The sequence below is a fragment of the Theropithecus gelada genome, chromosome 20 (genome assembly GCF_003255815.1).
Source record: "Theropithecus gelada isolate Dixy chromosome 20, Tgel_1.0, whole genome shotgun sequence".
Classification (NCBI taxonomy): Eukaryota; Metazoa; Chordata; class Mammalia; order Primates; family Cercopithecidae; genus Theropithecus; species Theropithecus gelada.
The window spans coordinates 61,829,545-61,856,383 of record NC_037688.1 but is presented as its reverse complement, the minus strand read 5'-3'; the positions used below and the strand labels follow the sequence as shown (position 1 = coordinate 61,856,383).

Below are 26,839 nucleotides of genomic sequence, written 5' to 3'. Positions count from 1 at the left end.
AGTAGTTTTTATATTCTGTATATACATTTCTTGCAGATAAAATAGAGTCTATACTTTTTTTTCAGACAGAGTCTCGCTCTGTTGCCTAGGCTAGAGTGCAGTGGCACAATCTTGGCTCATTGCAACCTCTACCTCACAGATTCAGGCAATTCTCCTGTCTCAGCCTCCCAAGTAGCTGGGACTACAGATATGCGCCACCAAGCAGTTAATTTTTGTATTTTTAGTAAAGACAGGGTTTCACTATGTTGGCCAGGCTGGTCTCGAACTCCTGACCTCAAGTGATCCACCCACCTTGGCCTCCCAAAGTGCTGGAATTACAGGTGTGAGCCACCATGCTTGGCCCAGAGTCTACTTTTGACCATGCCTTTTTGCTGGATTGAGAGGAGTCAGAGGTAGTGGTAAGATAAACAGGCCATTGTAGTCACCAAGGAGAGAGATGATAGTGTCTTAGACTAGAATGTGGGTTTAGATGGAGGAAAGTAGGTGAATTTTAAAATTATTTTTAAAAAGATTTCAAGGGATTCTGGGTATACTTGGTTTTTCCTTTTGTCTTCTGAATGTCTCTATATATGTATGTTTATATACATGTATAAATATGTGTGTGTGTGTGTGTGTGTATATATATATATATATATTTAAACCTGAATCACTTCTATGCTTAAATTAACTACAGGAGAATGTCTCAGGAACCCACGACATACTCTCTTTTCCTATTCCTTTTTCTGAGTCATGGAGTGTCGAGTTATACAGTGCCAAATTCCAGGCAGGGTAAGTCCTGAGGGAATAATCACCCTTTGTGGTTTCCACACAGTTTAGGGAATGTGGTGGGATAGATACATTAGGTACATGATGCTGTAAGTTGTTTTTTGGCGGGCGGGGTGTGCATGTATGATTTTTCAGGATTATTCTAAGAGGATTTTTCAAGCCACGGTTTTCTCAGAGTGGACAGTTATAATTCAAATTCACTAAAAATTTCCTTTATGAGTGGCTTTCTGGGGCTTTTCCCCTAACCTGTATTTGTAGTTTTGAAGGTCACACAATTCAATTCTAGTTATACATTCAATGGCTTTCTTACAGATTTGCATCCATTGTTGCAAAAAATGGCGGTGAGTATTCTATTTTCTGTTAATCAGAATCCCCTCTACTGGAATTGCCAACTTTTGGATGTTATACTTGATGTTATCTCTTTGCCTTTTAGGAAGAAATAATAGATGGAAGCTATCTGAATGGTAATGTGCCCCCTTGGTCTCCACTTGCTGCTTCTAAGAATTTCAAACAGAATGCGGCTGTGATCTCTCTGGAATGATTCCTTTTAAAGATGTCTTTTCATTTTATTCCCATTGTAGCACTGCTGGATCTCATACAGTTTCAAAGGTAACCTGCCCTAGAGGAGAGGGGAAGGGATGGGATAGATTTTTAATAAAAATTCTTAATGGAAGTCTCTTAATTGTAAAAAGTAATATGTGCTCATTACAAAAAATGTCAATCAATGCACAGTGTTTTAAAAGTCAACACCCTTGCTCCACAGACATCATTCTTCCTCACTCTAGCGTAAGAGCCATTTTTTTTTTTTTTTTTTTAAAACGGAGTTTCACTCTTGTTGCCCAGGCTGGAGTGCAGTGGTGCTATCTTGGCTCACTACTGCAACCTCTACCTCCGGGGTTCGAGCAATTTTCCTGCCTCAGCCTCCTGAGTAGCTGGGAATACAGACACCCATCACCACACCCGGCTAATTTTTGTATTTTTAGTAGAGATCGGTTTTCACCATGTTGGCCAGGCTGGTCCCAAACTCCTGACCTCAGATGATCTGCCCACCTCAGCCTCCCAAAGTGCTGGGATTACAGGCATTAGCCACCATGCCCGGCCTAAGAGCTGAAATTTATTGAGTGCTTTCTATGTAGTGGGTATTCTACTAAGTGCTTGGTATAGAAACAATCTAATCCTCACAAGGGCCACACAAGGTAGGTCCTGTTGTTATCCCATTGCACACAATGGTGAAACTGAGGACCAGGAAGGGTAAATCAAGGCCACACAACTGGGATGTGAACCAGTGGCCTGGCTCCAGGACCCATTTCCTTTACTTTTGCGCTATAAGCTGCATATAGACAGATACCAGGGACATGGGGCAGGGAGGTAGGTAGTGTGGAAATGCCAATATTAATAAACAATTCTAATATGATGAGTACTATGAAGGAGAAGAAATAGGGGTCTTGGGGCCCCATGTCAGGGATACCCAGTTATGTTGAAGTGAAAGATCCCCATAGCCCCTCCTTTCCCTAAGATAACACCAATGGATACTTTTGGATATATTCTTTCAGTCTAAGTATTTTGTTTATTAATTTAACCATCCATCCATCCATCCATCCATCCATCCATCCATCCATCCATCCATTCATCCGTCTCTTTATAAGATTACAGGCCAGGCACGGTGGCTCATGCCTGTAATTCCTGCACTTTGGGAGGCCGAGGTGGGCAGATCACGAGGTCAGGAGTTGGGGACCAGCCTGGCCAACATAATGAAACCCTGTCTCTACTAAAAGTACATAAAAATTAGCCAGGCATGGTGTTGCGTGCCTGTAGTCCCAGCTACTCGGGAGGCTGAGGCAGGAGAATCACTTGAACCCAGGAGGCAGAGGTTGTAATAAGCCAAGATTGAGCCACTGCACTACAGCCTGGGCAACAGAGTGAGACTCCGTGTCAATACAAACAAACAAACAAACAAAAGATTACAAAAGGCTATTCATAGGCTGGGCATGGTGGCTCATCTCTGTAATCCCAGCACTTTGTGAGGCCAAGTTGGGAGGATCACTTAAGGCCAGGAGTTCCAGCCCAGCCCAGCCCGGCCAACATGACAAAATCCCGTCTCTACTAAAAATACAAAAATGAGCTGGGTGTGGTGGTGTACACCTGTAATCCCAGCTACTCAGGAGGCTGAGGCAGGAGAATCGCTTGAACCTAGGAGGTGGAGGTTGCAGTGAGCCGAGATTGCACCACTGCACTCCAGCCTGGGTGACAGAGTGAGACTCTGTCTCAAAAAGAAAAAAAAAAAAAAAAAAGAAAAGGCTATTCATGAGCATTTACTGTGTGTTGGGCACTACCTTACACAGTTTTCATGTGTGAACAAATTTTAATCTCACAGTTGTTAGCAATATTTCATAGAAAGGGAAACTGAGGCACAAAAAATTTAGCAAATTGTCTCAAGTCACACAGCTAAGTGATGAAACTAGGATTCAAATCCAGTTTGGAGCCCACACTCTTAACTATGCTATTCCAGCCTCTCATGGTATACCTAGCATCTGCTTTTTAAATGTACATCTTTCTAACTCAATCAGTTTGGATTGTAGTCAATCTAAGTAGATTGTTACGGAAATTAGAATATTGCATACAGCTTAGAAATTTGGGAATTGGCTTTGAGAGAATGGGATCCAGGCAGATTCCTAGAATTGGAAACTCTTCTATCACTGTGGCTGGTTAAGAAATTTTTTACTTCAGGCTGGGCATGGTGGTTCAGTCCTGTAATCCCAGCACTTTGGGAGGCAGAGGTGGGAGGATTGCTTGAGCCCAGGAGTTTGAGACCAGCCTGGGCAACATAGTGAGACCCCATCTCTACAAAAAATAAACAAAATTAGCTGGGTGTGGTGGCATGCACCTGTGATCCCAGCTGCTTGGGTGGCTGAGGTTGGAAGATCGCTTGGGCTGGGGAGATTGAGGCTGCAGTGAGCCGTGATCGTGCAACAGAGCAAGACCCTGCTAAAAAAAAAGAAAAGAAAAAAGAAAGAAAGAAAGAAAATAAAATAAAATAAAAGAGAAACCTCCCACTTCCAAGCACAAAATTTCTAACACCCCTGGTCCATCCCGACCTGTCCCCTGGGCACTTAGCTAGTACAGTAGTACTTGTAGGAGAACCTGTCATTGTGATCTTTTCCCATCTGTCTTCAACTGAAGCTCCCACGTGTGGATGGATGACCTGTCCCACAGAGTCCTGGCCTATCTGAATTCTCGGAATGTTGCCTTCACCATCTCCAGCCTGCAGGTGTGTACCTGAGACCCATCTTTCTGTTTCCATCTCAGTGCTCAGGGATTGCAAACTCAGGGGCCAGGTAAATTGGAGAAGTGGGCTAGATGTAGAGACAGTCTTTACTTCTGCAAGGAAAAGGGTTCTGTACAGTTCTTCTTGAAACGTGATATAAGATATTTTGTCTCTCTTTCATTTTCCCACCTTTGATGGAGACATGATATATTAGGGTATGGGCTGAGCTGCTATAACAAAAAGACCCCCAGAGGACAACAGCTCAAACAGTTTAGTTTATTTCTTTCTCATGTAATAGTCCAGAGCTAAGTGGGAGAGCCACAGAGAAAAGGCAGCTGTATTCCATGAGGTTATCCAAGGACCCAGGTTCCTTTTATCTTTTTGCTTTGTCATCTCCTGGGGAGTTATTACCCATGTGGTGGAAACACCACACCCCTTCTCCAATCCAGGGGAGGGGTGGGAAGAAGAAGACGAGGGTAAACATCTTCTCTTCTGAGGATATGACTTGCAAGTTACACAATTCCCTCTGCACACATTAGCTTGGCTCACACATCATAGTCACATCTTACTGCAAAGGAGACATGTACCCAACTAAAAGTTGAAGGGTTCAATTGATGAAGAGCAGTGAGAGAGTGGATATTTGGATATAGTGATCAGTCTTTCTACCATGGGTCCAAGAAATGTATTTTTTTCTCTTTTAACTCTACTGTAATGAAAACAATAGCACAAGCGTGTTGAAAGGTGGCAAAGGGTATTTGCCTTAAGGGGCAATAGGGCTCATGCCTGAGGTGGTGGCTATGGTGAACTGCACAGCACCTGCCTGACCATTAGCCTAGTGTGGCATGTTGTGTCTTTTTCATCACACTGTGGATAACACAGAAAATTGGGGAAAAATTCTTTCAGTATTGAGAAACAATTATTCAGTTTAGCAAAAGGCCATTTATGTCATTAATTAATGAATAAAGTTCTGACATGTCTTCATTGTTTCCATTTTTACTTACATTTTATTGAAAATGGAAACATCAACCAACATTGATGTCACAAATATACTCAGAGAGCTTGTTGTCTGCCAGGTCCCAGGACAGCCATTAGCTGGAGGTGGCTGTTGGCCCCACATGGCATCTGCTTTTCTTCTCTTCATCAGTCAGGGCAACTGAAGGAGAAGCAATGCTTGCCCTCTTTCTCTAGCAGTAATGGATACTCATGAGATGTATCTACTTTAACCTGATATATCTCTTCCTGTGTATATACCATATTCATTTATTCATTCAATATCTACTGAGTTAACAACTGCTTTTTGCCAGGCATGGCTCCAGACACTGAGGTCTCAGTAGAGAACAAGACAGTCATGATACTACCCACAGGACCTTTCATTTTAGGGGTGAGGCTTTAAGTAAGCCATTATTCACCTTGGTCAAGATAGAGAATAATAGCTGGCACTATTGAGCACTTACTGTGTGCTAGCCACTATCGAAAACACTTTACACACTGAATCCTCATAATAACCCTATGTGGTAAGTTCTCTTATTGCCTCCATTTTGCAGGTAAGAAAACTGAGGCCCACAAGAAGTGTTGCTGATTTAGCAAATAAAAATACAGATGCGGCTCTGCGTGGTGGCTCATGCCTGTAATCCCAACACTTTGCGAGGCATAAGTGGGAGGATTGTTTGATACCAGGAGTCGGAGACAAGTCCTGGCAACATAGTGAGACCCTGTCTCTACAAAAACAAACAAACAAACAAACAAAAAATTAGCTGAGTGTGGTGGTGTGGCCTGTAGTCCCAGCTACTTGGAAGGCTGAGGCAGGAGGATTGCTTGAGCCCAAGAGTTTGAGGTTACAGTGAGCTATGATCGTACCACTGCATTCCAGCCTAGGCAACCGAGAAAGACCCCTTCTCTAAAACAAAAACAAAAAACAGATGTCCGATTTCATTTGAATTTCAGATAAACAATGAGTGATTTTTTTTTTTTTTTGAGATGGAGTCTCACTCTGTTGCCCAGGCTGGAGTGCAGTTGTGCCACCTTAGCTCACCACAACCTCCATCTCCCAGGTTCAAGTGATTCTCCTGCCTCAGCCTCCTGAGTAGCTGGGACTACAGGTGCATGCCACCATGCCTGGCTAAATTTTGTATTTTTAGTAGAGATGGGGTTTCACCATGTTGGCCAGGATGGTCTTGATCTCTTGACCTCGTGATCCACCCGCCTTGGCCTCCCAAAGTGCTGGGATTACAGGCATGAGCCACCGCGCCTGGCCCCTCACTTTTACATGTTGGTGGCTAATGAGGAATTTGGAGCTGGCCCAACCAGACTGCTGGCCACCAGTTGTGGTCTCTGCAGGGAATGAGGTGGCCGGGCTGGGCCACTGGCCATGGTGCTGACCATGTGCTCCTGCTCTTTCTGTTCTCACCCACTCTCCCAACACCCCCAATACAGGCAGCCGTGGAAAACCACCTGGAGCAGCGTCTGCACCAGCCCCAGAAGCTGCTGGAGGACCTGAGGAAGACAGATGCCCAGCAGTTCCACACTGCTATGAAATGCCTCTTAGAAGACAAGAAGGACCGCTTGGTGAGGCGCCCTTGGCATCCCGGGGATAGAGGAAGTCCAGCACCACGTGGTGTTGAATTGAATAAAATGGAGCCTGACTTAGGCCTTGGTCCTTCATTGTCTTTTCCTCTCTCCCTCTGCCTCCTCCAACCCCCTGGGAGCTTTAGAATCTAAGTTTTCTCACTCACTTTCTCCAAAGTTAAAATGAGGAGCCTTATAATTTTCTATTTTATTTTTGTTTTAGACAGAGTCTTACTCTGTCACTCAGGCTGGAGTGCAGAGGCACAATCTCAGCTCACTGCAACTTCTGCCCCCTGGGTATAAGTGATTCTTGTGCTTCAACCTCCCAAGTAGCTGGGATTACAAGTGTGTGCCACCATGCCTGGCTAATTTTTGTATTTTTAGTAGAGATGAGATTTTGCCAGGCTGGTCTCGAACTCCTAGCCTCAAGTCATTTGCCTGCCTTGGCCTTCCAAAGTGCTGGGATTACAGGTGTGAGCCACCATGCCTGGCCTAATTCATATTTTTGTGAGTACTAAGAAATGAGGGGTTCTAATTGAGGATCTGAGGATCTCCTGATTGTTTGGGTGAATAAACATCCACTAATAAAAATTACTATGCACCAGTGGACACAGAGATCCTGTCCTCAAGGAGCTCACAGTCTGCATGGGAGACAAAAAACAGAAGCAGTTAATTTCCACAAAATGAGGTTAGTGATCCAAGAATATCACAAAGCAAGGCCTCTGAGACTGTAAAAACTGGGACTTAAAAAAGGTAAGTCATTTGCTCAGGACATACAGATAATGGAGGCCCTGGGATTTGAACCTGGGAATGCCTGACCCTAGTACCCATGGGGCTTAACCTGTAGGATTGTCATGAGAATTAATCAGATGATGCATGTTTGCTCCAAGCTTGGCACAGTAGAGTCAATGCTCAGTAAAATGGAAGCTTTTTTTTTTTTTTTTTTTCCTTAGAGACAGGGGCTCACTCTGTCATCCAGGCTGGAGTGTAGTGGTGTAGTTATAGCTCACTGCAGCCTTGATATCCTAAGCCCAAGTGATCCTCCCACCTCAGCCTCTCAAGCAGCTAGGACTACAGGTGTGCACCAGCACACCCAGCTAATTTTTAAACATTTATTTTGTAGGGATGGGATCTCCCTATGTTGTCCAGGCTGGACTCAAACTCCTGGGCTCAAGCGATCCACCTGCCTCGGCCTCCCGATGTGCTGGGGTTATAGATGTGAGCCTCTGCACCAGGCCAATCAGTCCTTTCCAAAAGCTCCCCAGATGGGCTGGGCATGGTGGCTCATACCTGTAACCCTAACACTTTGGGTGGTTGTAGGCAGATTGCTTGAGCCCAGTAGTTTGAGACCAGCCTGGGCAACATGGCAAAACTCCATCTCTACAAAAAATAGCTGAGTGTAGTGGTGTGTGCCTGTGGTCCCAGCTACTTGGGAGGCTGAGGTGGGAGCATTGCTCAAGCCCAGGAGGTTGAGGCTGCAGTGAGCTATAATCACACCACTGCACTGCAGCCTGGGTGACAGAGCAAGACCCTGTCTCAACAATAAAATCAAACTTTAAAAAAGGTCCCCAGGTGATTCTGATGTGCACCCAGAGGTGAGAACCACAGGCTTGGAGGAAAGACACATGAGTACCTTTAATGCATTATAGAGTTTGGTTCAAGATGACCTGGGGGCACATAAGGGAGGGAAATCTGATTTGAAGGAGGAAGTTGGAGGGATCAGAGACTTCACCAAGGAGATGGCAATGGAGCCCAGCCTTAAAGGATGAGCTAGATTTCACCAGAAAAAGGAGAGATGCAGAATTCCAGGTAGACCAAGGGCCTGAGGTATGCTGGTCAGATGTATCTGGAGACTGGGAAGGTTCCAGAGTCAGTGGAGCAGATAAAGGCCTTGACTTTGTTTTGCAGGGAATGGAAAGCTCTAGAAGTTTCAATATAGCAGCATGGTGTTAAACAGTGATCCTGACTTTCCCCACTGTTGCAATGTGTGGTCCCTCCCAGGGCTTCCAAATTGAAAGGCAGCTCTCAAGCTGACCCTGGCTTTTCTTATTGCTTTAGGACCTGAAAGACATCATCATCGACTTAGGAGAGATTCGAGAACGAGCCTTGCAGAGCCCTGGCGTGAACCGCAGCCTGTTTCTCATCACACTCGAGAGGTGTTTCCAGGTGCTGAACTCCCTGGAGTGTGTGGAGATCCTGGGCAAGGTGCTGAGGGAGTCCTCAGGCAGCTTTCTCCAGCCAGACATCACAGAGCGGCTCCCTCGGGACCTGCGCGAGGATGCCTTTAAGAATCTGTGAGTGGTTTCTCCCACATTTTTTCTTTTTTTTTTTGAGATGGAGTTTCACTCTGTCACCCAGGCTGGAGTGCAGTAGCGCAATCTCGGCTCACTGCAACCTCTGCCTCCCAGGTTCAAGCGATTCTCCTGCCTCAATTCCAAGTAACTGGGACTACAGGGGCGCCTACCACACCCAACTAATTTTTGTATTTTTGTAGAGATGGAATTTCATCATGTTGGCCAGACTGGTCTGGAACTCCTGACCTCAGGTGATTCACCTGCCTTGGCCTCCCAAAGCGCTGGGATTACAGGCGTGAGCCACCACACCAGCCACTCCCACCTTCTTAACTCATCATACTATCCTTCAGGGGCTGCAGTGAGAATTCAAAGAGGTATCACCTGGCAGCAGGGAGAAGGCAGGTGGGGACAGGTTTATATGCATGTTTTGGAGCAAAAGCTTAAAATCTGTAGAGTTAGGCTGGGTGTGGTAGCTCACGCCTGTGATCCCAGCACTTTGGGAAGCAGAGGTGGGTGGATCATGAGGTCAGCAGTTCGAGACCAGCCTGGCCAACACAGCAAAACCACGTCTCTACTAAAAATACAAAAATTAACCAGGTATGGTGGTGGGTGCCTGTAATCTCAGCTACTTGGGAGGCTGAGGCAGGAGAATCACTTGAACCTGGGAGGTGGAGGTTGCAGTGAGCCAGAACTGCGCCACTGCATTCCAGCCTGGGCAACAGAGTGAGACTCCGTATCAAAACAAAAACAAAAGCAAAACAAAACAAAAAACCACATAAACAAATACAGTGGGAAAAAAGTATCACTAAATCCTAGCTAGATATGTTGCTTGCTTAAGTGTGTGTCAGATTGGGCTGCTATAACAAAAATACCACAGACTATGTGGCTAATAAACAACAAGTGTTTATTTCTCATGGTTCTGGAGACTGGGAAGTCGAAGATCAAGGTACTGGCAGACTCGGTATCTGGAGAGGGCTCACTTTCTGGTTTATTGGCACCTTCTCGCTGTGTCCCCTTATGGTGGAAGGGGTGAGCAAGCCCTCTGGGATCTCTTTTATAAGAGCACTAATCCCATTCATGAGGTATCCAGCCTCATGAACTAATCACCTCCTCAAAACTCCACCTATTAATACTGTCATGTTGGGAGTTAGGATTTCAACCCATGAAATTTGGGGAAATGCAAACTTTCAGTCCACAGCACCAAGGCTGTGAACCTGGGTCTTGTTCTATTGATTTATAAACAATCTGAGTGTGTTTTAAAGACTCATTGGCACTAAACTGAGACCTTCTTGAGGGACAGCAGGAGGAGTGACAGAGCATTGAAAAAGGAGGACTTTTCTCCTTTTGAGATGCCATGCCAGCGTATGTTGGTTACAGCCAGCCCTGCAAGAAATTGCGCTTTGATGTAAACCAAATTCGAGGATTGGGTCTAGGACTTGAAGGGCCATAGGCATTGCAAACACCGCCAACTTCCTCCTTTTACTAATCGTAGCACTTTATGGCCATAAAACACTCTTTCTTTTTCTTTTTTTTTTTTTTTGAGATGGGGTCTTGCTCTGTCGCCCAGGCTGGAGTGCAGTGGCACGATCTTGGCTCACTGCAAGCTCTGCCTCCCGGATTCAAGCGATTCTCCTGCCTCAGCTTCCCGAGTAGCTGGGACTACAGGCACCCGCCACCACGCCCGGCTAATTTTTTGTATTTTTAGTGGAGACGGGGCTTCACTGTGTTAGCCAGGATGGTCTGGATCTCCTTACCTCGTGATCTGCCCACCTCGGCCTCCCAAAGTGCTGGGATTACAGGCGTGAGCCACCGCGCCCGGCCATAAAACACTCTTTCTAAATCTAAAAATGATTTAGAAGAAGGAAAAGCCCAATATGATAACAATGTGGGAGTTTCTTTTATCTTTTGCAGCCAAAGGGCAGTAGGTGAAACAGACAGTATACTGACCTCATCTTTTCTCTAGGGGTGTCAGTTTTTTCCACTAAGATGTATATACATGAAACCCTTTTGCTCTGCAGGCTATTACACTATTCCTTTTAAATTCAGTGTCTCCTCCCTCCGCCATTCATTCAGGTTGTGGAAGAGAACATCATTGGAGTGAGAGTTTATTGGTTACTGCTTACCTGAGTGAGCAGTAAACCCAAGTGGCAGAAAAACCCATTCAAACTGGCTTGAAGCAAAAAGGGAATTAGTGGAACATGTAATTGAATAGTTTTAGGTGTAGGGCTGACTTCAGACACAGCTGGATCCAGAGACTCAAATGATGCCATCGGGAACATCTTTGGCTCTTTATCTTATATGCTGAAAACCACTGAATTGTGTACTTTATTTATTTATTTTATTTATTTTATTTTTTGAGACGGAGTTTCCCTCTTGTTGCCCAGGCTGGAGTGCAATGGTGCCATCTCGACTCACTGCAACCTCCGCCTCCCAGGTTCAAGTGATTCTCCTGTCTCAGCCTCCAAAGTAGCTGGGATTACAGGTGTATGCCACCACACCTGGCTAATTTTTGTACTTTCAGTAGAGACAGAGTTTCATCATATTGGTCAGGCTGGTCTCGAACCCCTGACCTCAGGTGATCTGCCCATCTTGGCCTCCCAAATTGCTGGGATTACAGGCGTAAGCCACAGTGCCTGGCTGAATTGTGTACTTTAAATGGGTGAATTGTAAGGTGTGTGAATTATATCTCAACAGAGTTGTCCCCCACCTCCCCAAAAAAAAGACCAAGAGGTGAGGAAGTGGAGACAATATGTATGGAATATTCTTTGGAAGGTGTTTAGCTGTGAAGGGGAAGAGGAAAATGGGAAAAATAGCTACATATAGCTAAGGAGTGTGTGTGGGGGCATATTTTTTATTATTAAGTTCTGGGGTACACGTGCAGGATGTGCAGGTTTGTTATATAGATAAATGTGTGCCATGGTGGTTTGCTGTACCTATCAACCCATCACCTAGGTATTAAGCCCAGCATGCATTAGCTATTTTTCCTAATGCTCTCCCTTCCCCCATCCCACCCCCCAACAGGCCCCAGTGTTGTTCTCCTCCCTGTGTCCATGTGATCTCATTGTTCAGCTTCCACTTGTGAGAACATGGAGAATTTCATTTTCTGTTCCTGCATTAGTTTGCTAAGGATAATGGCTTCCAGGTCCATTCATGTCCCTGCAAAAGACATGATCTTGTTCATTTTTATGGCTGTATAGTATTCCATGGTATATATGTACCACATTTTCTTTATCCAGTCTATTATTGATGGGCATTTGGGTTGACTACATGTCTTTGCTATTGTGAATAGTGCTGCAATGAACATGTGTGCATTTATCTTTGTGACAGAATGATTTATATATTTTTTGGTATATACCCGGTAATGGGATTGCTGGGTCAAATGGTATTTCTGGTTCTAGATCTTTGAGGAATCGCTACACTGTCTTCCACAATGGTTGAACTAATTTACATTCAGGAGAGGGAAGGTTTTTTTTTTTTTATGCTTTTAAGTTATAGGGTACATGTGCACAACATGCAGGTTTGATATACAGGTATACATGTGCCATGTTGGTTTACCGCACCTATCAACTCATCATTTACATTAGGTATGTCTCCTAATGCTATCCCTCCCCCAGCCCTCCACCCCTTGACAGGCCCCAGTGTGTGATGTTCCCCTCCCTGTGTCCAAGTGATCTCATTGTTCAATTCCCACCTATGAGTGAGAACATGCGGTATTTGGTTTTCTGTCCTTGTGATAGCTTGCTGAGAATGATGGTTTCCAGCTTCATCCATGTCCCTGCAAAGGACATGAACTCATCCTTTTTTATGGCTGCATAGTATTCCATGGTATATATGTGCCACACTTTCTTAATCCAATCTATCATTGATGGACATTTGGGTTGGTTCCAAGTCTTTGCTATTGTGAATGGTGCAGCAATAAACATACGTGTGCATGTGTCTTTACAGTAGCATGATTTATAATCCTTTGGGTATATACCCAGTAATGGGATTGCTGAGTCAAATGGTATTTCTGGTTCTAGATCCTTGAGGAATCGCCACACTGTCTTCCACAACGGTTGAATCAATTTACACTCCCACCACCAGTGTAAAAGCCTTCCTATTTCTCCACATACGGGAGAGGGAAGGGTTTTAACACAAGACAGCTTTGGGTCACATTTGCTGTTGTGACTCCCTCTTTAAAGCAGCCCCCACCTGTTTGTTATTAATTGATGCCCATGTTTGTGTCATTTAGATCTGCAGTGTTCAAAGATCTCTACGACAAAACCTCGGCTCATTCCCAGAGAGCTCTCTATTCCTGGATGAGTGGGATATTGCAGACATCCTCCAATGCCACTGGTGAGCCTGTACTTGGAGGTGGGATCACTTTTTGGGGGAAGAATATCTTCAAAAGAGGTGCTTCATCTCTGAAAACATGGATTTGATGTTGTTCTCTTCTGATTTTTACTACCTCCCACCACTTCGAAAAACAGTTTGATATGGCATATGGAGTAAAACACATACCCCATTTTGTTAATGCAATTCACACATGTGGAAGTCTCTGATATAATGATGTGTCTGTATTTCTGTATTTCACAATCCATGTTGTGTCATAATTTTTTAGTGGAATATAAATAATGATGGTAACTTAGATTCAATGTGAACCTTGAGTAGGGTTACAAGTTCAAAATCTGTATTAAAAAATCTATATTAAAATGAGAGAAGAGGCTGGGCACAGTGGCTCACACCTGTAATCCCAGCACTTGGGAGGCCGAGGCAGGAGGATTGCCTGAGGTCAGGACTTTGAGGCCAGCCTGACCAACATGGTGAAACCCTATCTCTACTAAAAATACAAAAATTAGCTGGGCATGGTGGCGGGAACCTGTAATCCCAGCTACTCAGGAGGCTGAGGCCATTGCACTCCAGCCTGGGCAACAGAGCAAGATTCTGTCTCAAAAAGAAAAAAAAAAAAAAAAAAAAAAAAAGAGAGAGAGAGAGAGAAGAGAATTTTGTTAGGAAATCTAGGCAATAAAGCACAGAAATTTAACTCTGAGCATCCTGGCAACCAAAGCAGGTAGGTCAGGATTTATTTATTTGATGGATGTTGATTAAAGCCTCCTTGTGTCCTAGAGTAGTTAAATTCATAGAGACAGAAATTAGAACGGTGGTAGAGTTTCAATTTTGCAAGGTGCAAAATATTCTGGATATGGTTGGTGGTGATGGTTGCACAATAATGTGAATGTCAATGTACTTACTACCGCTCAACTATACACTTAAAAATGGGGCCTGGTGGGCTGGGTGTGGTGGTTCATGCCTGTAATCCCGGCACTTTGTGAGGCTGAGGCAGGCGGATCAACTGAGATCAGGAGTTCGAGACCAGCCTGGCCAACATGGTGAAACCCCCTCTCTATGATAAATACAAAAAATTAGCCCAGCGTGGTGGTGTGTGTCTGTAATCCCAGCTATTTGGGAGGCTGAGGCAGGAGAATCACTTGAACCCAGGAGGCAGAGGTTACAGTGAGCTGAGATCATGCAATTGCACTGCATCTTGGGTGACAGAGTGAGACTCTGTCTCAAAAAAAAAAAAAAAAAAAAAGAAAAGAAAAGAAAAGAAAACTGGGGCCAAGTGCGGTGACTCACGCCTGTGATCCCAACACTTTGGGAGGCTGAGACGGGCGGATCACTTGAGGTTAGGAGTTTGAGACCAGCGTGGCCAACATGGTGAAACTCTGTCTTTACCCCCCTCAAAAAAAAAAAAAAAAAGCCAGGCATGGTGGCACACGCCTGTGGCCCCAGCTACTTAGGAGGCTGAGGCGGGAGAATCGCTTGAACCCGGGAGGCAGAAGTTGCAGTGAGCTGGGATTGTACCACTGCACTCCAGCCTGTGTGATGGAGTGAGACCCTGTCTCAAAAAAAAAAAAAAACCAAAACCAAAACCAAAACCAAAAACAGAGATAGAAAAGAATGGCTGTATAGATTAGCAGTACAAACAATTTCTCAGATAGCTCCAATTTGTTAACCTTTAATGTCAGTAATGTAAACAGAATAAACTTTTTAAAAGCCCATTATGTATCAATAGCTGAAGATAGAGAAGGAAACAAAACAAAGTCTCTGTTCTTATGACCCTATTGTTTTATTGTGGGAGGGTTGGTGCAGAAAAATGTTTAAACATGTAAGTAATTAAAGAGAGAGAGAGAGAACTTAGAAATTTAGATACTGGTAGCTGCTATGAAGAAAATAAAATAGTTTGTTGAGATGGAGTCTTACTCTGTCACCCAGGCTGGAGTGCAGTGGCACAATTTTGGCTCACTGCAACCTCTGCCTCCCGGGTTCAAGTGATTCCCTTGTCTCAGCTCCCAAATGGCTGAGATTATAGGTGCCTGCCACCATGCCCAGCTAATTTTTGTATTTTTAGTAGAGACGTGATTCCTCCATGTTGGCTAGGCTGGTCTCGAACTCCTGACCTCAAGTGATCCACCTGGCTTGGCCTCCCAAAGTGCTGGGATTACAGGCATGAGCCACTGCACCCAGCCGGAAAGGATTATTATAGGTACTTTAGACTAGAAGAGCGCTTGGCAAATGTTCTCTGTAAAGGACCAGGTAAATATTTTAGGCTTTGTAAGCCTACCATCTCTGCCTCAACTATTCAGCTCTGACACTGCATCTTGAAAACAGCTGTAGTCAATAGATGAATGAGCATGCCTGTGTCCCAGTAAAGCTTTTTTTATGGATGCTGAAATTTGAAATTTGCATAATTTTCATGTGTCACCAAATAGGATTTTTCTTTTGATTTTCCTTTCAGCCATTTAAAAAATGTAAAAACGAGGCAGGGGGCAGTGGCTCATGCTTGTAATCCCAGCACTTTGGGAGGCCCAGGCAGGAGGATTGCTTGAAGCCAAAAGTTCAAGACCAGCCTAGGCAACATAGCAAGACCCCATCTTTTAAAAAATTTTTAAAAAATTAGCTGGTGTGCTGGTACATGCCTGTAGTCCCAGCTACTCTGGAGGCTGAGGCGGGGAGGATCCCTTGAACCCAGGAGTTTGAGGCTGCAGTGAGCCATGATGGCGCAACTGGACTCCAGCCTGGGAGACAGAGCGAGACCTTGTCTCTAAAAAAACTCCAAAATAATAAATGTAAAAACCATTTTTGGCTCACAGGCTGTATAAAAACAGGTGGTGGACTGAGTTTGCCCCACGGACCAGTTTGCCAACTCTTGGACTAAGGAATCCGGGAAGACCTCTCAAATGGGTGACATTTGAATCAAGACCAAAATAAGGAGATGGAACCAGTCATGTAAGGCTCTGGAGAAAGGGCATCCCAGAGAGAGATCCCAGGAAACACAAAGGCCCTGAGATGGGAATGAGCTCTGTGCGGGGAAAACATAAGGAGAGCAGATGGGGCTGGAGGATGGGGAATGCCAATCAATCCTTTTCCTGGAATTCAGCTCTGAGATTTGTGCATAATGAACATTAAACAAGATCGTAATCAAAGTCTCAAATGCATAGTAGAATTCCCTCTGCCTGGTGCATAATTATGGCCTCCAGGAATCAGAGTCTCACACTGGGTAACCATGAGAAAGCCACTCAACCTTCAGACTTCTCTGTCTTTACTGCCAGAGTTTAATTAGGCACAGACTTTCCTTCTAAAATTCCTATACAGTTTGCTTCATTATTAACCTACAGTCAGTTAAAATTAATTCTGTTAGGACTTATTTATTTATTTATTTTTTCATGAAGTCCCTTGAAGGAACTGGAGATATGGTGGCTGTTAAAAATATCCCAACCTTGCTGGCCAGGCATGGTTGCCTACACCTATAACCCTAGCATTTTGGAAGGCTGAGGAAGGAGGATTGCTTGAGGTCAGGAGTTTAAGGCCAGCCTGGACAATGTACTGAGACCCCTCTCTCTACAAAAAAATTGAAAGATTAGCCAGGTGTGGTGGTGTGTGCCTGTAGTCCTAGCTACTAGGAAGGCTGAGGCAAGAGTTTGAGGCTTCAGAGAGCTATGATCATCCCACTGCATTCCAGCCTGGGTAACAGAGCAAAAAGAAAATCCCAAGCTTGGGGATGATTGATCTGTGGAAATAGAGTTCATGCTTAGTAATTAGTTAAAAAATAAACAACTCAGCTTGGTTTTTTGTGAATGTGTGGTTCTAGCCTCAAAATTTTCTAGCCCTCTATATAGGCAAGGCAAATGTCCAGGGTCCCCATCTAGAGAATCATAGGAGTCTGCCTGTGTCACCCCAACATCGTTGATTTCTGGTTTGGGGGCGGCACTCCATATGTTCTTGTGAATCAGTCCATACAAAAGTTATTTCTCCATCTCGTTTGGGCATCTATCATTGCCCACAGCTTCTGCAAATAGCCCTTGGTGTTACAGTCATTGCACACTGTAAACGCTCCCCACTTCTTTCATTTTCCCCAAATGCCTCCAATACAATGTCAATGTGTGTAAATGTCTTTTGCTAAAGAACTGGGGAGCATTGGCAGTCAATTCCAGCTCAGTGAAACTTGAAGTCTGATCCTAGACTTGAGATATATATATATATATTTAAATTTATTTACTATTTATTTTTTATTTTTGAGATGGAGTCTGGCTCTGTCACTCAGGCTGGAGTGCAGTGGCACGATCTCAGCTCACTGCAACTTCTGCCTCCCGGGTACAAGCGATTCTCCTGCCTCAGCTTCGTGAGTAGCTGGGACTACAGGTGTGTGCCACCATGCCTGGCTAATTTTTGTATTTTTAGTGGAGATGGGGTTTCACCATTTTGGCCAGTATGGTCTCAATCTCCTGACCTCGTGATCCACCTGCCTTGGCCTCCCAAAGCGCTGGGATTACAGGTGTGAGTCACTGCACCCAGCCAACTTGACGGTTTTTAAAGTTCCACTGACATCTCAGTGATGGGGAATTTCAAAAGCTAGAACAGGGTGTCACAGAGAGTCCTCTGGGAATTCAGTGGAGGGAGAAAATATTTCTCGTGAAGGAGATAAGACAAGACTTTAAGGGAGAGGAAAATTTGAAATTGATCTTAAAGTAGGATTTAGATGCAGAAGGGTTAAGGAAAAGCATTGTAGGTGGTGAAAAGGGCCAAGGCCAGCCAAGGTTTGGAGAATGTTTTGGGGAGTTACAAGTAGTTTGGTTTGGTTCAAGTATAGTAACATGGTGATGTAACATATAGTAACATGATCATTATTAGTGGTAGTGATGCAAGAGAGTCAAACATATTTCATGTTGCCAGAGTATTATTATTATTAGACAGAGTCTCACTCTGTCGCCCAGGCTGGAATGCAGGGATGTGATCTCGGCTCACTGCAACCTCTACCTCTCAGGTTCAAGAGATTCTCCTGTCTCAGCCTCCCAAGTAGCTAAGATTACAGGCGCTAGTACACCCGGCTAATTTTTTAATATTTTTAGTAGAGCCGGGATTTCGTGATTATAGGCATTAGCCACCACGCCTGGCCTCATCTTTCCAGGTTATTTAGTAACCAATTGAACAAAAAAATAAAACTACATTTTGTGGGTTTTAAGTATTAAAAATAATCTGCATTTCTTATTTATTTATTTTTAATAATAATTATCTTTTAAAAGAGACAGGGTCTCACTCTGTTGCCCAGGCTGGAGTGCAGTACAATGAGTGCACAGCTCACTGTAGCCTCAAATTCCTGGTTTCAAGCGATCCTGCCTCCTTAGTTTCCTGAGTAGCTGGGACTACAGGTGCATGTCACTGCCACTGGCTTTTTTTTTTGTAGAGATGAGGGTCTTGCTATGTTGCTCAGGCTGGTCTCAAACTCCTGGCCTCAAGCAGTCCTCCTGCCTCAGCCTCCCAAAGTGCTGAGATTACAGGTGCCTGGCCAGAAAGAATAATCTGCATTTCTAACAAGTGGCCAGATGCCACTGATGTTGGAAGTCCAGAGACCACACTCTTGAGTAACAATGTCTGAGGTGGTGTGAATCTGTGGTCACATCCTACGTGTGATCTCACAGGTAGGCCCTACATATATGGTTGTTGAATGAGTTAACAATAAATTAATGTAGCTGGATGCGGTGGTTCACACCTGTAATCCCAGCACTTGGGGAGGTGGAGGCGGGCAGATCACCTGAGGTCAGGAGTTGGAGACCAGCTGGCTAACATGGTGAAACCCTGTCTCTACTAAAAATACAAAAATTAGCCGGGCATGGTGGCGGGCGCCTGTAATCCCAGCTACTTGGGAGACTAAGGTAGGAGAATCGCTTGAACTGGGAGGTGGAGGTTGCAATGAGCTGAGATCACACCACTGCACTCCAACCTGGGCAACAGAGTGACATTCCATCTCAAAAAACCGTGAAAAACAAAATAAACAAAGAATTAATGAATGCAAGAAGGAGGTCCTGACAGCAAAGATGCTGTTGACTATCACATACCAGTGTAAAGGCTTTTATTTATTTATTTACTCATTTATTCATTTCTTTATTTTTTGTAGATGACTCTGTTTCATGGGTCACTGCGGAAAACTTATGGAATTTGGGCAGATACATGGTTCACCTATCGTTTGAAGAAATTATGAAAATTAGTCCTATAGAAGTGAGTTGGAAAAGTACATTTGTACGTCACCATTACTAATACACTTGGGGTAAGGTGTATTCTCAAACTCTAATGTTTATCTAGCCAGCCAAGGTGCCTTGGAAACTGTATACCCTCCTCATCCCAATAGAGCTTGGGCCTCTAAAGAAAACTACTGGAAGAAAGTTTCAAGTGGACAGTCACGGGATTGTGTTTTAGTGTGGAAGGGCTAAGAAAAGAAAAAGAATTGTGGACAATTAAGATCACATCTCTGATGTGAGCAAACACGATTTAAAGGGATTGTTGGCTATGAACCAAAAATCACTTAAGGGTATTTTTGTACTGGAGAAGGCCAAGGACAAAAGATACAAAGTTTCCTGTCTTTGGAAGCATGAACTCAAAGAAAAAACAACATGGATTGATATTTACTTCTATTTATAGCTACTTCTGTTAATAGCTACTTGAGCACAAGCAATGGTTAGATTTTAATTCTAGAGTTTACAGTGGAGAAATGTACACATTCTAGGGTTACTTAACTCACTAGTTAACCTGTCCCTCTCCTTTTGATGTTGACCCAATGACACTAAAATCCCTTGGGCATCATGATTCTTGAACGCAGTCTCCAAAGAATGCTGCCAACACAAAAGGATTCATGAAGAGACTGTGGGCCTTGCTTCCAATTTTTCTTCTTCTTCTTCTTCTTTTTTTTTTAAATCATATGTGCCCTGACACTTCTGGCCGGTGAGAGAAGTGTTTGCATCAAATGACTGACCTGTTCAAGGACCCATTGACCCAGCAATGTCTGGTTATTATGAAACCAGAGGCAGAACGAGGTTTCTCTCTTTTACCTGCGGTGCTAGGAGTATTTCAAGTGTCTTCCGATTTTTATAACCCGCAGTCCTAGAATTAACCCCCCACCCTACTGCCATTTACTCTCTCAATGTGGAGTTGCTTTGAGTAGGTAACAGCTTAAATTCTTAGAAAGCTGGGCCCCCTGGAGGAAATTTCTAAGATCAAGCAATCATTTGCAACTTTTTATTCTCTAAAAATGTAGAGAAGGGAGAAGTCAAGAATAACACTGCTAAAAGGGAATTTTATTTTATTTTATTTTATTTTATTTTTACTTATTTATTTAGAAGATGGAGTCTCGTTCTGTCATCCAGGCTAAAGTGGAGTAGTGCGATCTTGGCTTACTGCAACCTCCTTCTCCCAGATTCAATTGATTCTCCTGCCTCAGCCTCTTGAGTAGCTGGGATTACAGGCACGTGCCACCATGCCTGGCTAATTTTTGTATTTTTAGTAGAGATGAGGTTTCACCATGTTGGCCAGGCTGGTCTTGAACTCTTCACCTCAGGTGATCTGCCTTGCCTCAGCCTCCCAAAGTGCTGTTATTACAGGTGTGAGCCACCGCACCCAGCCTAAAAAAGGAATTTTATATAGACAAAGAGTACAATCCATAAAGGAGAGACAACTTTATGAGCCCCTTTGAGTGCAGCATAATAGTGCCTCAAAATATAGAATGTGCCGGGTGCTGTGGCCCATGCCTGTAATCCCAGCACTTTGGGAGGCCAGGGCAGGAGGATCACTTGGGCCCAGAAGTGCAAGACCAGCCTGGGCAACATAGTGAAACCTCATCTCTACAAAAAAATTTAAAAAATCAGCCAGGTGTAGTGGTGTGTGCTTGTAGTCTCAGCCACTTGGGAGGCTGAGGTGGGAGGATCACTTGAGCCCAGGAGGTCGAGGCTGCAATAAGCCATGATCACAGCACTGCACCCAAGCCTGGGTAAAAGAGTGAGACTGTGTCTTGGCCAGGCGCGGTGGCTCACGCCTGTAATCCCAGGACTTTGGGAGGCTGAGGTGGGTGGATCTTGTGAGGTCAGGTGTTCGAGACCATGGAGAAACCCCGTCTCTACTAAAAATACAAAAATTAGCTGGGCATGGTGGTACATGACTGTAATCTCAGCTACTCGGGAGGCTGAGGCAGGAGTATCACTTGAACCTGGGAGGCTGAGGTTGCAGTGAGCTGAGATTGTGTCACTGCACTCCAGCCTGGGTGACAGAGTGAGACTCCCATTCTCAAAAAAATAAAAATAAAAATAAAAATAAAAATGAAAATAAAAACAGTGAGTCCATGTCCCCCAAAAATTATATATATAATGTATAATCTGCTAGAAATACAAGGAAGAATAGATAGATATGAGTCCTGTAGTAGAAGATTGCACATGGCACCCTTGGACATGTGGGCCAAAAAGGTACAAGGATGTTGGCAATCTGAATAGTATATTTAATAAGCTGAATATATATGCACCAAACTTTGTGTCTTACAAAGTGAACACACACTCTTTTCCATCGCCCAAGGGCCATTTATAAACTCATTCATCTATTTAAAAACTTCTGATTCTTCAAAGTAGAAAGTTTGTGGACCACATTCTCTGACCTCAATATAACAAATCTAGAATAAATGTACAAAGATTAGCTTTTAAAAAGCCCAGTTTCTTAGATATTAAAAAATAATACTTTCCTAAAGAATAGTTAGGTTCAGGAGGAAACCAAAGTAGCTGTTATAGACCACTAAGAAATCAATGACAATGAGGCCAGGCATGGTGGCTCACACCTGTAATCCCAGCACTTTGGGAGGCCGAGGTGGGTGGATCACTTGATGTCAGGAGTTCGAGACCAGCCTGGCCAACATGGTGAATCCCCGTCTCTACTAAAAATACAAATATTAGCCAAAAGTGGTGGTGGGCACCTGTGATTCCAGCTACTCTGGAGGCTGAGGCAGGAGAATTGCTTGAACTCAGGAGGTGGAGGTTGCAGTGAGCTGAGATCATGCCACTTCACTCCAGCCTGGGCGACAGAGTGAGACTCCATCTCAAAAACAAAAAAAAAAAAAAAAAAAAAGAAAAGAAAAGACATCAATGACAATGAGAACCAGCAGGAGGTATATCCAAGTGTCCATGATGGGGCACAGTGCAGACCACCAGGGTGTGGCCACACTGGGCCACTTCTACCCTCCTCACTGATATTCCCATCCTTGTCTACCAACCAGATTGGGCTGTTTATCAGCTATGACAACGCCACCAAGCAGCTGGACACAGTCTATGACATCACACCTGAGCTGGCCCAGGCGTTTCTGGAGAGGATCAGCTCCTCCAACTTTAACATGAGGAATACCTCCACCATCCACAGGCAAGGCTTGGGCTCTGGGCCCTGGAGCTCTTTCCCAAGGTGTGATCTAAGCATCAGAATTCTCTGAGCAGCAGAACACCCAGGGAGGGAAGGGAGGTGGTTGGTCCATCTCTTTCAATAGTCCCACATTTCTCTGTGCATGTGAGGAGAGGTGTCTGCAACCTTTTTATGAAGAGGTTATGAAGCAGGGTGAAAGGGTAAATGCTTTCTGAGCATCTCCTGTGTGCCAGGCATTTAATGCAACCTTATCAAGTGCTAATTCTGGCTCTCAGCACAGAAATGAAACATTTTAAATACTCAGGACTGGGTCCTGTTCCAAAGCCAATGTGTGATTTCCATTGAAGTTGCATCAAGTGTTGGAAATACCTCATGGGTCCCCACATTTGAGAACCGCTTGTTATCAGACCCTTAGCTGGGGAGCCCCTGGATGAGATCAGCTGTAGAATTTAGTGACCGTAAAGTGATCCTCCCTAAAACCATTCCCAGCAGGGGAGGAGGGACAGGAACTCTACATGCCAGGGGTGTCAGGAAGGGAGTGGGCAATGGGAAGGGGGTGGTGAGTACTGTTCAATCCCCTCTCCTTTTACTTTTTTTTTTTTTTTTTTTTTTTGAGACAGTGTCTCATCCTGTAACCCAGGCTTGAGTGTAGTGACGTGATCTCGGCTCACTGCAACCTCTACCTCCTGGGTTCAAGCAATCCTCGTGCTTCAGCCTCCAGAGTAGCTGGGACTACAGATGTGTGCCACCATGCCCAGCTAATTTGTTTGTATTTTTAGTAGACATGGGGTTTTGCCATATTGGCCAGGCTGGTCTCGAACTGCTGACCTCTCGAACTCCTGACCTCAAGTGGCCCGCCCACCTTGTCCTCCCAAAGTGCTGGGATTACAGGCATAAGCCACCACACCTGGCCCATTCAATCCTCTTCTTTCTTTTTTTTTTTTTTTTTTTTGAGTCTCACTTTGTTGTCCAGGCTGGAGTGTACAGTGGTGCAATATCAGCTCACTACAACCTCCACCTCCAGGTTCAAGAGATTCTCCTGCCTCAGCGTCCCAGGTAGCTGGGATTACAGGCATGTGCCACCACACCCAGCTAATTTTTGTGTTTTTAGTGGAGACTGGGTTTCGCCATGTTGGCCAGGCTGATCTCAAACTCCTGATCTCAACTGATCCACCTGTCTTGGATTTCCAAAGTGCTGAGACTACAGGCATGAACTACTGTGCTGGGCCATCATTCAATCCTCTTGTGTCCATCTCTCAAGGTCTTTTTGCCACACTGCTCCCATCCCATATTACCTTAAGGTTTTTCAAATGAACCACCCTTAGGCAATGTACTCATAGGAAACAATTAGATGTCTTTCACCTATCTTTAGTAATTTCCACTTATTATCATGGATCCCATTTTTCTATGGTTACACACACACAAACAACCTCATGATTAAGAACATGGTACCTCGAGCCAGACTTCGTGGCTTAATCCTGGCCCTGCTGCTTACAAATGGTATGACCTTTGCCATTTTTACATCACCTCTCTATGCTTCCGCTTCCCCATCTGTAAAATGGGAGATAAAAATATGTCTGCTGCATTAAGGTCTTTGTAGGGATTTGCACACTTGACACATAGTAAGTGCTCAAGAAATATTTTTTCTTTTTCTTTGAGACAGAGTCTCACTCTGTCGCCAGGCTGGAGTGCAGTAGTGCAGTCTCGGCTCACTGCAACCTCCGCCTCCTGAGTTCAAGCAATTCTCCTGCCTCAGCCTCCCGAGCAGCTGGGACTACAGGCACCTGCCACCATGCCTAGCTAATTTTTGCATATTTAGTAGAGACAGGGTTTCACCATGTTGGCCAGGATGGTCTTGATCTCTTGATCTTGTGATCCACCCGCCTCGGCCTCCCAAAGTGCTGGGATTACAGGCGTGAGCCACCCCGCCCAGCCTATTTTTTCTTTTATAATTTATTTTTTTTAAATTGATAAATAAAAATTATATCTATGGTATGCAACATGATGTTTTGAGATATATATTCTTTGTGGAATGGCTAAATCAAGCTAAGTTATCATTACCTCACATACCTTTTTTGTGATAAGAACACTTAAAATCCACTCTTAATAATTTTCGAGTATATGATACATTGTTATTAACTGTAGTCAGCATGTACAATAGATCTCTAGAACCTCTTTTCCTATTTAACTGAAACATTGTATCCTTTATCCAAGTCTCTCCAACTCCTTTCCCACCTCCAGCCCCTGGTAACAACCATTCTAAGGCTCTGCTTTCATGAATATGACGTTTGTTTATTTGTTTGTTTTTCAGATTCATAATATAAATGAGGTCATACAGTATTTGTCTTTCTGTGTCTGGCTTATTGCACTTAGCATAAGATCCTCCAAGTTCATCCATGCTATCCCATATGATAGAATTTCCTCCTTTTTCAAAGCTGAAGCACATTCCATTGTGTATCCACCAAATTAAAAAAAAAAATCCATTCATCTACTGACGTATTGGACACTTAGGATGATTCTATGTCTTGGCTATTGTGAATTATTATTCTCAACATGGTTATTAACACTTACCCCTCACTTCCCCTGTCTTCTTTTCTCGAAGTTAAGCAGATTCCTTTTCCTCATGAGACACTTTCTTTTCCCTGGACCTGGCAGCTCTCCTGTGGGCGTGTCTGAATATGTCAATATCATATATGTGAATCAACTGCCAAGGAGACAGGAGGCAGTGCTCAAATCTGTGTCTCTGAGCTGGGGAGTGGGGCAGGTTTTATAGGCAGAGGGTAATAAGACTTGATCTGATTGGGTCTTGCTATGAGGTGATGCTGGGAGGTGTGATCTGATTGGATCATGCCATGAGGTGATGCCAGGGCTCAATCTGATTGGATCATGGACCACGCCAAGTGGTGTCCACTTCATAATTCAGCCCCCATTCCTTGGTCCTGTCTGAGCACTCAGGTTCCACCTCTGGTTGCATATTTGGTTCATCTGAGGATGTTCAGGTTATGTGACCTTCAAGCTGGGAGTCCGTGGCAGCTGAAAAACAACTCGCCGTTTTATTAAACAAAACGGAACCGGAACGGGCTGGTTCTGCGGTTACACCTCCACCACAATCCCGCCTCTTCTCACACAGGTTGGGGCTGCTGGTTTGTTTCTACAATGACCTGGAATTGCTGGATGCCACTGTGGCCCAAGTCCTGCTTCACCAGATGATCAAATGCAGCCACCTGAGGGGCTTCCAGGCTGGCGTCCAGAAGGTACAGCTGGGGTGCAAGGCCCTGAGGCCTCTGCCTCAGTTTCGCTAGACAGAGAAATGGGGAGCTTAGCTTAGCCTTTGAGAGAAAACACACAGTAGTTGGGATTTAAGTCCGGTCACAGCAGATGGCACCTCAAATACTGAGATAAGTGTAACATTGAAGCCCAGACAGAAATTAGCAAAGGAACAGACCCTGGGGAGATCAAAAATTTTTTTTTTTTTTTTTTTTTTTGAGATGGAGTCTCGCTCTGTCGCCCAGGCTGGAGTGCAGTGGCCGGATCTCAGCTCACTGCAAGCTCCGCCTCCCGGGTTTACGCCATTCTCCTGCCTCAGCCTCCCGAGTAGCTGGGACTACAGGCGCCCGCCACCTCGCCCGGCTAGTTTTTTTGTATTTTTTTAAGTAGAGACAAGGTTTCACCGTGTTAGCCAAGATGGTCTCGATCTCCTGACCTCGTGATCCGCCCGTCTCGGCCACCCAAAGTGCTGGGATTACAGGCTTGAGCCACCGCGCCCGGCCGGAGATCAAAATTTAATCAGAACAGCCGTCTCAGCCAGGCGTGGTGGCTCATGCCTGTAATCCCAGCACTTCGGGAGGCCAAGGTGGGAGGATCATTTGAAGCCGGGAGTTTGATACCAGCCTGGTCAACATCATGAGACCCTTGTCTCTGCAAAAAATACAAAAAAAAAAATGGCTGGGCATGGTGATTCACACCTGTAATCCCAGCACTTTGGGAGGCCAAGGCGGGCAGATCACCTGAGGTTAGTTTGAGACCAGCACGGCCAACATGGTGAAACCCCATCTCTACTAAAAATACAAAAATTAGCCAGGCATGGTGGCACGCACCAGTAATCCCAGCTACTCAGGAGGCTGAGTCAGGAGAATTGCTTGAGCCTGGGAGGCAGAGGTTGTGGCGAGCTGAGATCACACCACTGCACTCCAGACTGGGTGACAGAGTGAGACTCTGTCTAAAAAAAAAAAAAAAAAAAAAAAAAAAA

The 26,839-nt window shown here is 44.5% G+C and overlaps 1 protein-coding gene across 2 annotated transcripts in view; it reads left to right on the top strand.

Moving 5' to 3' along the window:
• The first annotated feature begins 676 nt into the window (after nucleotides 1–676).
• Nucleotides 677–26,839, top strand: part of OTOA (otoancorin) — an 81,017-nt gene continuing 54,854 nt past the window's right edge. The window contains exons 1-11 of one of the 2 annotated variants that reach the window (XM_025370732.1): nucleotides 677–768; nucleotides 1,078–1,106; nucleotides 1,199–1,229; nucleotides 1,347–1,374; nucleotides 3,946–4,033; nucleotides 6,464–6,595; nucleotides 8,654–8,889; nucleotides 13,121–13,224; nucleotides 19,325–19,425; nucleotides 22,454–22,593; nucleotides 25,721–25,844. In XM_025370732.1, coding sequence (XP_025226517.1) covers nucleotides 678–768; nucleotides 1,078–1,106; nucleotides 1,199–1,229; nucleotides 1,347–1,374; nucleotides 3,946–4,033; nucleotides 6,464–6,595; nucleotides 8,654–8,889; nucleotides 13,121–13,224; nucleotides 19,325–19,425; nucleotides 22,454–22,593; nucleotides 25,721–25,844 — 1,104 coding nt within the window. In that variant the 5' untranslated portion in view covers nucleotide 677. Of the gene's footprint in view, nucleotides 769–1,077; nucleotides 1,107–1,198; nucleotides 1,230–1,346; nucleotides 1,375–3,945; nucleotides 4,034–6,463; nucleotides 6,596–8,653; nucleotides 8,890–13,120; nucleotides 13,225–19,324; nucleotides 19,426–22,453; nucleotides 22,594–25,520; nucleotides 25,590–25,720; nucleotides 25,845–26,839 lie in introns of those variants that run through there. The other variant, XM_025370733.1, reaches the window with a different exon arrangement.